Genomic DNA, 12,392 nt, shown 5'->3' on the forward strand with positions numbered 1-12,392 from the left:
TATTTGGTAAGTTGCAACTGTAAGTTTGGTTGTTGTTAACTCTTTCTTATAGGAAAATAACAGATTACGAATAAACATAAACATAAGTAAATTACGTTTTCAACCATTTCACAATGTTTAAAACTATCCCAATACATGTGCTTTAAATGTTTTATTTATTGAATCTTACAGTATCTACAACGGAAATTTATTATCTCAAGCGCATCATTGTAGAAGTTGTGAGTTCTGTGAATTAATACTCTGTCTGCCTTTAGCTAGAAACAAGTTAACTGAGATGGGCACCACTCAAAATGATGTCATATGTATTCTTCAGTGAGAGTAGAAAAGTGATAAGTACAGTCAGACCCCTATGATAGCGAAACTTGCTTTTTAAATGGGCCATACATGTTGTTATCTTTCTAATGATAAGTTATCTCAAAAATAACAGCTTTAATAAAGTCCATGTTACATCAGGTAAACTTGTGCAGTCGTGGAGCCACATGTTTTCCAGTTATTTTAAATAAATACTCGTAGTGAATAAATACAGTGCTCGAGTTTCATGTGAAACTTTTCAGAACGGGTCGTCATAATTTAATGTTTCTTTCTTGAGTCGTTTCGCCGGGTTTTGTACAGAAATATCATCTTGCTTTATTAGAAATTTTAAATTCCTGGTTTTTTATTTTAAAAAAAAGAATGTACTGGTTTCCAAGAAAAGTCCAAAATATCTTTGCAATTTCAATTACATTGCTTTATATATCAACTGTACGAAGTCAAGGTAAGTCATGGTATTCACGAGTTCTGGAGAACTGAAACATCTAGAATTGAAAACATGTTTTGTTTACGTTACCTTCGCACCGTCACCGCCGAAAAACAAACTGTAAGTGAACGTAAACTAGAAGTTATTCAAACCTCTGAGCAATAACTAAGGAATCACTGATTGTAATGTTCTTGAAAGCTCTTGTCAGGGTAAAAGTTTTATTTTATAAATGACCACAATCTTTCGTAATTGACTCGTCTATATCTTCTATTAACTTATAGTACTGAACGTTTTAACCACATTGTTTTATTATTTCATAACTTGTATTGAAATTTACTTTTTATTATTTATCAGCTTTTTCGAGACGTATAGTTTTATAACTTATAAAGATAATTAATCATTTTATCAATAACACTGACACAAGTAAAATCTAAGTTCACCTCCTTAGGCCTATTTCTGTGATACACTTTGAATCACAAAATATTTTTGTATTTTTTTACACTATATACGAAATACACTGACAACTTTGTTTTTAACATAGAAAGAACGTATTCTTGCTGTTTAGTGTATGCATGTATTTATATTAGATCAAGTACACAGTTTCAATTAGATTTTTTGAATAGAAACTAGCAACATATTAGCTCACATCGGTTAATCTATCTTCTCTTTACGACCTTAAAACTTTAAGTTCCGAACAATTACTGCTCTCATCTGCTTGGATGCTTGACACTTTTCCAATTTTTTTACTTATGATTATTTAATAATTAATTAACCAAACAGGTAGTTATAAACAGCAATTAATAAAAACATCGTGGATCTAGTTTGTAAAATCTCAATGAAATAAGTGAAGTTTAAACCACATATTATTATAAAGACGAAAAGTAACTAAGATACTTGAACAAAAGTTAATATACGCGTTTCCAGTTTAATTCAAATATATGCAGCTGTAAAATTTAGATTCTACAGCTGTATATATTTGAATTAAACTGGAAACGCGTATTTATGTTCTCTTATATAAACCACATTCGACAACTTTTCTGACCGATGTTAAAGACACCATTGACTGAGAATAAACACAGGATCAAATAGTGAAACCGGAAAATCATTGCTGGTGCAGTTAGGTTTAATTGATATGGATGCTAAAACTCGACATTCCTTAAGTCTGTGATACTGTTCAAGGTGTGACACTTACAAATGACCATGTTGATAATATTAGAAAGACCTGTAGATTCACGAAATCAATGTAACACTAAGATACAATACCCTACAACCTAAGCGCTTGCATAACGTGAACCTTTCTTTTTAAGGGGCAAACAGTTTGCTTTGAATAAAAAAAGTCCACCTTTCGAAAGTGCTAGAGTAATAGGCATCGTATCTTTGTGTACAAGTGACTACAACTTATTTTCAACATACGCACCATTTTAAATTAATATTTTTAGTGATATGTTTCGGCGACAATTAGGGCACCTTATCAGAGTAAATAGCTTAAAAAACTGGTTTAACTTAGGGAGAAAAAACAAAGAAAAATGTCAGCATCTCTTTTTAGGGGTGATTTCTCTTAAAAGTACTAAATGGGAGGATTGTGATTTCATGTCTTAAGAAACTCACTGTATAATAGAATTATATCAATGCGTAAGAAATATATATATATATACGCAATAAGAAATAGAAATACTTACGAGCAGTTACTTTGATATCAAACCTTTCTCCAATATAGCATATTTATATTTTCATTTCCCACGTAAGTTAATGAAGAAAGATCACATCATTTTAATACGTTTTTCTTTGTTTTTATTGTGTTGGTTTAAAATCACTTTGTTTTTATGGGCAAACTACACAATCAGCCACCTATGCTGTACCCATCATAGGCGGTGAACTCCAATTCTCAGCATTAAAAGCCTTCAGGCCTACCGCTGACTTACCGTGGGGCGTATTGAGTTTTTTGAATAAAGAACCTTTTATATTATATTTGTTGAATTTTTGAAAAACACGTAGCTTTAGTTTATATATGTAACTACAGTTTTAGCAGAGAGTAGCTCCAGTAGCTCATAACTAAGTCTGAGTACTTATGATACTAAACATCAGATTTTGATATTTATAATAAGTACAGCGTACTCAGCCCAATGTATAAACCTGTTTTTTAAAAAAAAATGGAGTTAAAATTACACAATATAGTACGAAAGTTCAAATAACATTCAGTGACATAAATTGTAAGTAAGAGTTCAGTAGCGCTTTGCTGACTGTTTAATTTTGACAGCTTTCTAGAGAATTAAGAATCTTGTTTCCAGCGTTACCGATTACTTTTGAAATATTGGTGGACAACATCATATTCACTTCAGGTGTGAATGTGTTTTGGTTCCTGTTATGTTCATCTGAATTTGATGTGGTCCCATCTCCCAGTTATGTTCATCTGAATTTGATGTGGTCCCATCTCCCAGTTATGTTCATCTAAATTTGATGTGGTCCCATCTCCCTGTTATGTTTATCTGAATTTGATGTAGTCCCATCTCCCAGTTATTTCAAAGTAATCGCTAAAGCCAATGTTATGAGTGAGAAAATAAGCTTCTAATTCTTCAAAAGAAACTGAAATTAAACTACGGAATTTTAACTGCAATTTACGTAAATGAATATTAAGGTTCGAATGTTTCAATTATCAAATACTTTATTAAATATTCTAAATATTTGTAACATTTTCCAGAATATGCATGGTTTAGTCACACTAACGGCTAGGTTTCAATGGATTCAAATCATATATGGTTGTGTGCAGATGCCAAATATTTTTAATTTGAGATATCCTCCAACACTCATTTCTATTTTTCTATGATGACCTAGATAAACAACGAGTTTATTTTTAATTTCCTAGTTTAATACCACTCATCTACCTATTAAATTAACACTGATATTATTTATGTAATTAATTTAGATTTTATGTCAATATTAATATTATTTTTATAACTTCTTTTTTAATCGTAAACTGGGAATCGTTTTGTTCTTAATTAAATTTCAATTATTTGGAGCGTATTATGATCATTTAATATCATAGCCTGTCGTCGAAGTTCCTACTTGTTTCGCTGAAAATTATTTTAAAAGGATCTAGGAGAAGGCTTAATCAAACTAAAGGTAATGTACTAAGCATTCTAAAGAATACATCTTTCTTTATGCAATGACAGTTTATATTATTAAACAACGGTGCATATGTCTTGCTACTTTTATTGGTAACTCCCAGAAGGGTTTCTGTTAGCATCATAACAAACAATATACATTACTTTGTTTTTTTCTAAACAAAACTTACTGTGACAGTTATATCGTTCTTCAACTCATTACCTTATTTGTTTTATTGTTTGATTTTACTAATAAGCAGAAGAATAGTTAGCTTTTGTAATAAAATACAACAAAAGTTCCTAAATGTATTGTATTTTCACTAAAATCTATTAAATACGGCCTACATATGGTAGAATTTGGCAAAAGTTCTAGTTTATGACAGCAGTGATGCTCCTCGTGAAATACTAGAATACCACCAGAAATTCTCAAACACATCGAAGACAAAAATAATTTACTACTCTTTACAGTATGTATTGTTTTTTATATATGCATCTAAAAATGTATATAGTAAAAGTTTAATTCAGTTTCGTTCAGAAATCTAACAGGTACACCACCAATTTCCTTCTGGTTCCTTATTCACATCTAGACATTAACCTGTTGTTTTCAATACTTTAGCAGCAGCATCATTGGTTTTCAGTCCCAGGATGCAAGAATGGTAAATGTCCACGCAGAGAAAACAATTACAAGCCACTTTCATGCCAGTTTAGCATGTGAGAAAAATCCTGAATGTGATGTCCCAATAAAGGCACATACAAAGAAGCTAATAATCATTGTATCACAGTTTGGCCTTCTGATAACTGCATGAATTGTGCAAGATCGAGAAAAACTTTATAGAGTTAATGGGTAACAGTACATAGTTCCACAGAAAAAATTTTCTTGTGAATTTCTTCAAGCAAGTCTGCTCATTTTACCCAATTCTGATGGTGACCGTTGAATATTCATAAGTAAAATAATCTACGCTAACGAGTTGTCTATGCAGGTCCTTCTGACTCCGTGATTTAAAAAAAAATACCAACTAAAACAGTTGATGTTAGTGACTGTTACCACCACACGTAAGCAAAACAGTTGAATATAGAAGTAAGGAAAGTGGAGCGAGAAATAAAAACTAGTGACGGCCGAGGTGTATTTGTTCATTATTACATTTGATGTTATTAAGTTGCAAGATCAAACTAAAGCGACTTTTCTGACATTGAGATGCCATTTTTTGTAGTCATCCACTTGTCATTTTTTCCTCTATGAGTCACTTTGGTATATGATGAGCATTGGAGGGCTATGCTGTTGCTGCCGAGAAATTTAAAACGAACTATGTCTGAGGAAACATTTTATCAATCCGAATTTCCCATCTGCTTCTTCGAGGGTTATACTAACATTATGCCTGCAATTGAAATAATGTTGTGCATTTTTTTCTTAAAAGAAAAAGCTGATAAATCTAACTTCGACTGCTATTCGAACTACCTGTTAACATACAAGTCCCTTCTATTTGTTAATTAGCGTGTTTCTTACTTATTCGGTTAGTTTTAAGTATGCATTAAACACTTTACTATTACATTCTGTGAAACAATATACTCATGTTATAAATAAGTGGTTCTATAATTTACAACATTTTTACACTATGAGAAGTATTTGAATTTTCTAGATTAATTTTTTTTAGTCCGAAGAACAAACACATCAAGTTATTATTCAGGTAAAAAAAAAGACAAAATAATTCAGCCTAATAGTAATTGTAATTCAAGAATAATTCAATACCACTCAAATGTGTCAATTCTTGGAGTAAACATTCTAAAATTTGATTATTTTTCATACAAATGTTTGCAGGTAGTTTATTTTGCGCTCTGAGTGGAAAGGACTTAAAATGCTACTCTGTCTTCACCCAAGTAACTTCATGGAATGATGCTGTGAACACCTGCCGAGAGTACAACAAACAACTTCTCTGTACTCGTTCGATAGAGAGTGCACAGGTTATGATCAACATTTCGAAAATTTATCCGACCAATAACAGGATTTGGATTCTGAACAAGGAATGTGCAGGGTAAAATAAATAAATAAACATATTAACCACCAGAGCAAAAACAAAGAAAAGTTGACACTTTACAAAACAATGTGATAAATTAAATACTGGTCAATAATCTTATTCATTATTTCATAGATTTTGTATTTTCATGGTAAAAACAATATTCCTCATTTCACTGGTTCAAAGAGTAGATATTTATATATGTTTAACTTCAAAAGATTGATCTGCTTGTAAATATTGTATTTAATGGAACTTTCATATTTTAGTGAACCTAAAGAATGCCTTAGTTTCATACTTGGACCAGAAGGAGGCGAATATTTAGTTTCATGTAAGGAACCTGCTCCTTTTATTTGTCAAGATAAAGGTACGTTTCTCAATGGCGTACAATATTAAAACATGTATGTATAATTTTCATTTCAAAATGGTGTAAGTTGATGTTTAAAAGTAAGATATCGAAATAATCGTTTACTCAAAAATAATTGAGATTTGTACTATTTATAAGAAATAATATAAGTTGATTTCGACTGAAACTAAGGAACGAAATTCGTATTAACCAATCAAAATAATGGTAAACTAAATACACTGAGGTCTGGTTATAATGTGGTACATGGAATCCATATCGTGAGACTGCGTTATAACTAGGTCCTTCCAAAAGTACCGAACCAGTTGTAGAACTACAGATAACCTGATTTAAAAGGACCATAAACAACTAAAACTTAAATACAAATTTTTGGTTCCAAGATACGCACACCGTTTTCAGTATGATAAATATACTTAAAACATGCAAAATAAATCCACTTGTAATATCAATCTGAAAGACTGGCTTCTTTAACTTTGCTGTAGTTATGTTTTGTTTGTTTTTGAATTTCGTGCAAAACTACAGGAGGGCTAGCCGTCACTAATTAGCAGTGTAAAACTAGAGGGAAAGCAGCTAGTCATCAGCACCCACCGCCAACTCCTGAGCTACTCTTTTAGTAATGAATAGTGGGATTGACCGTCACATTATAACGCCCCACGACTGAAGGGGCGAGCATATTTGGGGGTGACAAGGATTCAAACCCGTGACCCTCAGATTAGGAGTCGAGCGCCTTAACCTCCTGGCTATGTCGATCCTGCTGTAGTTGTATACTTTGGGTGACTATTTCTTTAAGACTTATAACCAATATTGTTTTGTGACTTAAAATAACATAGACACAACAAGATGGCATGAAGCATTATGTTTATATCTTAAATAAGCGGCATTGTTTAAAAGTATTTCATGGGTGTTTATAAAATACTACGTGGCGGTGTTCAAATTATTTTCCAAAATTCTCATTTGAATTTAGTTTTCATAATAGTGTTTACTGGTAAAAAGTTATAAAATTATTGACAGACTCATAAAACTCTTTTGTTATGATACTAGTTCTAAGAAATGTTATATAACACATTTTAAAATATTTCTTGCCCATTAAGGAGGCAATACACTATTGTGATTAGCATTGAAGGATTAGATTGATGTAATACCTAAAATGTTTAAAGATAAAACGTGCTTAACGTATGATTCATTTATATTAATCTTGGGTAATGCTCAGCTGTATAGCTGTCAGTTATAAGGTCAATAGATATATACTTTAAACTAGTTAGCCACTTATTCACAAGATATTTCACAAGAAATCAGGAGCATCCTTTTCATAGCCAGCAACACCTAGGACCTTAATATCATCAATAAATTTAAGTGATTTATTGACCATTCTCTTATGTATGTCATTGTTGTGAATCAAAAAGATTAAAGGTTTTAAGACTAAGTCCTGAAGTACCACACTTGTGACATTAATCCAGTTTGACTGAACTTCATTTCTAACAACCTTCTGTTTTTTTTCATCCAACCACTCTTTTATCCAGTTAAATAACTTACACCTCACAACTATAGATATATTTTTACAAGCCTTTTATGTAGTATGTAGTACCTTGTGAAAAGCTTTCTGAAAATCTAGATACACTAAACCTATACCCTTATCTTCATCTAATAAACAGTAACTTTTTCAAAGAATGTCAAATTATTTCTAAGATGAGATTTTTGTTTAATGAAAGCATGTTGACTATCCAATAAAATTCTAAATTTATCAAACAAATTTACAAAGCATTTTTAACAGACTTTCAAATAATTTTCCCACGACTGATGTAAGACTAATTGATCTATAATTACTTGGACAATTTTTATCACCTCCATTGAGAAAAAGAAATCACAGTCGGTAACTTTCAATCCCCTGGTACCTGCTCACTATTCAAGGACTGACAAAAAATAATAGTAAGTGGTTCACATATCCAATCTTTAGTCTCCTTCAAAACTCTTGAGGAAAAACTATCTCATCCAGGAGTTTTAAACTTTCCTTTTTTTTGCTATTGTGGAGTCCTTAAAAATATCTTAGAAATAAAATAATTGATGTTATGGAATGGCCAGGTCAATAACCTGATATCGATGCGATTGAAAATTAATGGGCCAAGTTAAACCGATTAACAAAAGATCGCAAGCCAAACATAGAAGATGAACTCTTTGAAGTTGTCAAAGAAGGATGGCAGTCAATCACCCAAGAACATCAACACAAACTCAATGAAAGCATGCCGCGTTGATGTGAAGCAGTACTGAAATGCAAGGGAATGCTGACTAAATATTAACTTTTGAAACTGGTTTGTGTTGTTTTGACTTTCATTTTTACGTTCGATTATTGCAGAGAAACTTGTTTGATCATTTTGTAGACTAATTGGAATAAGATCTAAGAAACTACACCAAGTGCACAACACTTTTTATGAGAAAATGTAATTAAAATCATGAAAAGTTTAAGTATTTATGAAATCCACCGTTACTATCAGGATTTGAGATTATACTTGAACAGATCTTGTCATGTGCGTAATAAACACATATAGTGTTACATATTTTTCTGTTACCTAATAATAGATACAAGAAATTAAAAACATTCTCCAGAAGTGGGCACTTTTTCCTCATCCATTGTAGCCATCTCTAAATCACTGGTGTTAAAGTTGACAATAATTGGAAACTTAAGCTAAATATGTCATTGTTGTATATTTCGCATGCATCATTTGTGTCGCTTGATTCGAGCAAACGCTTGTTAATAACAGGTTGTTGAAAAACACTTATGCATCATATAGAACTAAAAAAGGTAAGATTGTTATTAAGTCTGTTTACATTGCATTAATCTGTGTTATATCATGTTAGAAGAAGCGTATTCCGTTCTGATGAGACTGCTTTATTGCTACTCGTCTTTTGTTGCATTACACTACAATACTGCTGAAAGCTGCTAATTAAATCTCTGATAATATAATATTTGGCTTCAAAAATGTCCTTTGAGAACAACTTTAGATTTTGTTTGTTATGATTACATGTTAGTAAATGTGTTTATTTTTTGTTCTACTTTTTTATTTGGAACGAATTAAGTGTAGTGGTTGGGTAATGGAAAAGCGAATGCAGTAGTAGACTATCGTAAAAAGCATTTAACATTCAACTCAACGCATATGGACGTATGTAGCTCAACGTTTATTCTCTATAAATGGGTAGAAACTCGTAATAAACAAGATTAGTAAAAACTGATAATTTTAAAAGGAGAACAGGGATCATCAAAAAGTACAGATAAAAGATGAATCAAAATGCAAATATTATATTTTCAAGTCTAAAACTAGGGACAGTAAACAAATAAGGCTCGAAATAGTGTCAGCACTATTTTCCCAGAATTCAAATTCCTATTTTGAGTTCATTACAATTAATAAGTACTTTAGGCAAGTCGGAGAGAAATAAATCTTTATTTTCACTCTTTGTTTTGGAAATTAACGAGGATATCACTTGGAGTCATCGTATCACATCTAAATATATCAAGTAAACTACAATTACATGTTTAGATTTTGAAAAAAATTAGTTGGTCATTGTGTAACCTTAATGGTATGTTTAGAGATGGTATTGAAAGAAATAGGCCTAAAACAGCTCCTATAACGTTGAATTCTTGCCCCTTAATCATCCTTCAACCAAAGGGTTTTTCTTTTGTTCTTTTCTAAAATATTTTGTCATATTGTTTTGGGAACTGGTAGAAGTGATTCTGACCGACCGCCAGTACAAATAAAAATATTTCCTTATATTTAAAAAAGAGACCACTTGCTTGGCCGAATCGCTTTTCTGGCCTTAGTGAAACTCATAAGAAAGTGTCAAGTTATACATAAAACGTCACTAGTTAATAAAGAGACCAAATTAATTTCAAATCAGTTGTAACATTGTTTTCAGACACTGAAAAATATAAAACTAAACTAAATATTTCAAGTGATGATGTTTAAGCATTCTGAGAAACCAAACGTCCAAACTGAATATATTTCTTTATTAGAATGTATAATACTTTATATTATATGGCACATTATTTGTTTACGTCTTAATCCAACTTCTACGAGAAATACACATAACTTTAAAGCTTAACAGTTTTGTCAGAGTTTGAAACTATGCATATATAACACTAAACAAAAAAAAATCTTTATTTAGAATAATTATTGCAAACAGAAATCAACTAAATAAAATGTTTTTCTAGAGTCAAATGCTTCGACATTTTCCGAGATTTTTACCAAGCCTCCTGTTTTCTGTAAAGCTATAACAAGTAAAAATTTACACTGGCCAAGGGAAGAAAGTGGTAAATGCACTGAACAGTCTTGTCCAGACCCAACAAAAGGTACGTGATAAGTTTTTCTGTTTATTTTTCATTGTAATTAATCAGTCTAGCCTGTGATCCTACATTCTTACATTTATTAGTTTAAGTTAATGGAGAATAAAGGGATTTACTATGTTTGTCAACGGTAGTGTCAATTTGTCTTATAGTCCATTAAAGTAAGTTTGTTGAACAATCCACCTTATATTGTATATTGTATGTTGTTCAATGTAGAAGATACAACTTAAAGCAGGCTAATAATTACAATATAAACTCTGCACTATAGATAAATGTTACCACTATGACTAACGTGGATTTATAACTGAGCTGAGTTTTTTTTACTGATGTTTTTCAAATTATTATAATTGGTTAGGCTACGTTATATTGATTTAAAACACAGATTAATTTTACTACTTAAAAACCCGCTTGTTCTCTTAAACAATCCACAACAATATCTGCCCTAACTTGTGTAAAATATGATTGAAAACTTATTTAAATAATTTATATAACTCGTTGTTTAGGCAAGTGAAGGGGCCTTGTTGTATTCTAACTCTTTTAGCCTGCAATAAAATATACTTAGTGTAACAACACAGGGCTAATTTGGCTGATTTATGTGATATTTGCATACTTTGCTAGTTTAGCCACAATGTCTGTGATGTTTATCTCCGTAACATACTGTTTCACTCCTCTGTGTGTGTGTAAATACTATAACTAAAAAACAATTTCCTCTAACTTTGGCCACGTGTGGGTACAACAGGTTAAATATTCCTCAAGGACCAACTGATTAAGTTTTAGTGAATGTATCTTAAATATCAGGGTTATAACCAAAGCCGGATAAAAGATTTTATTGGCCCTAGGCTTTTCAACATATAGAGGCTCTCTCAAGACATACCCTCTATGTGCAATACATTCATAGTCATAGCTTGAGGTCCCCTAATTAGTGTGAGGCCCTGGGATTCAGCCCGATAAGCCCATGCCTTAATCCGGGATTAGTTGTAATAAAGTTATCCCTCTTTACTATAATGGGAACAAATTTGGATTAAAATTAGTAAAAGTTCGAGAACAAGTAGAGAGGGAAAAAATACCTTTGTACCTAGGCTTACATTTTTCATGGTGATGAGTTCTTTAATTTATATTTTAGGCTGGTTACTACTATAGTTGAAAATATTTGCGAAACAGGGATTGCACTCTCTAAATGTCTTTCTTCTTGATGTTGTTCTGGTTTCTCAGGGCCTTGAATGTAAGATGTGAAACATAAAGTAATAACGTACAAAAACTAAAAATATATAAATATATGAATATGACGAAATACCAAATAATATGATCACATGATTTTGTGCTTGGGTTTTTAGATAGAAAGATAAATTCTTAACAAATAAGACAAATGTATTTGTTATTGGAAACCAATGCCAAACACTTTGAGCTCAAAACTACATCAGAGGAACGGTGAGTTACAAAAAAAAAATATCCAGTGCGTTAATAAACTGTAAGAAAATAATACTCAGTTGGAAGAATTGTTTGTTTGTTTGTTTGTTTTGGAATTTCGCACAAAGGTACTCGAGGGCTATCTGTGCTAGCCGTCCTTAATTTAGCAGTGCAAGACTAGAGGAAAGACAACTAGTCATCACCACCCACCGCCAACTCTTGGGCTACTCTTTTACCAACGAATAGTGGGATTGACCGTCACATTATAACGCCCCCACGGCTGGGAGGGCGAGCATGTTTGGTGCGACGCGAGCGCGAACCCGCGACCCTCGGATTACGAGTCGCACGCCTTACGCGCTAGGCCATGCCAGGCCTCAGTTGGAAGAAAAACCGTTTCAATGAACTATCTGCTGTACAAACCGTAAAATATCGTTACAATGTC

The 12,392-nt window shown here is 32.0% G+C and overlaps 1 protein-coding gene across 4 annotated transcripts in view; it reads left to right on the top strand.

The window, feature by feature from the left end:
• The first annotated feature begins 452 nt into the window (after positions 1-452).
• The window catches only part of LOC143245875 (adhesion G protein-coupled receptor L2-like), a 43,225-nt gene continuing 31,285 nt past the window's right edge, over positions 453-12,392 (top strand). Inside the window, exons 1-5 of one of the 4 annotated variants that reach the window (XM_076492131.1) lie at positions 453-856; positions 3,780-3,856; positions 5,654-5,867; positions 6,116-6,213; positions 10,412-10,549. In XM_076492131.1, the coding sequence (XP_076348246.1) occupies positions 762-856; positions 3,780-3,856; positions 5,654-5,867; positions 6,116-6,213; positions 10,412-10,549 (622 nt within the window). In that variant the 5' untranslated portion in view covers positions 453-761. The remainder of the gene's footprint in view (positions 857-3,779; positions 3,857-5,653; positions 5,868-6,115; positions 6,214-10,411; positions 10,550-12,392) is intronic. The other 3 variants (XM_076492145.1, XM_076492138.1, XM_076492150.1) reach the window with 3 other exon arrangements.

The sequence above is a fragment of the Tachypleus tridentatus genome, chromosome 1 (assembly GCF_004210375.1).
Source record: "Tachypleus tridentatus isolate NWPU-2018 chromosome 1, ASM421037v1, whole genome shotgun sequence".
NCBI classification, from domain to species: domain Eukaryota; kingdom Metazoa; phylum Arthropoda; class Merostomata; order Xiphosura; family Limulidae; genus Tachypleus; species Tachypleus tridentatus.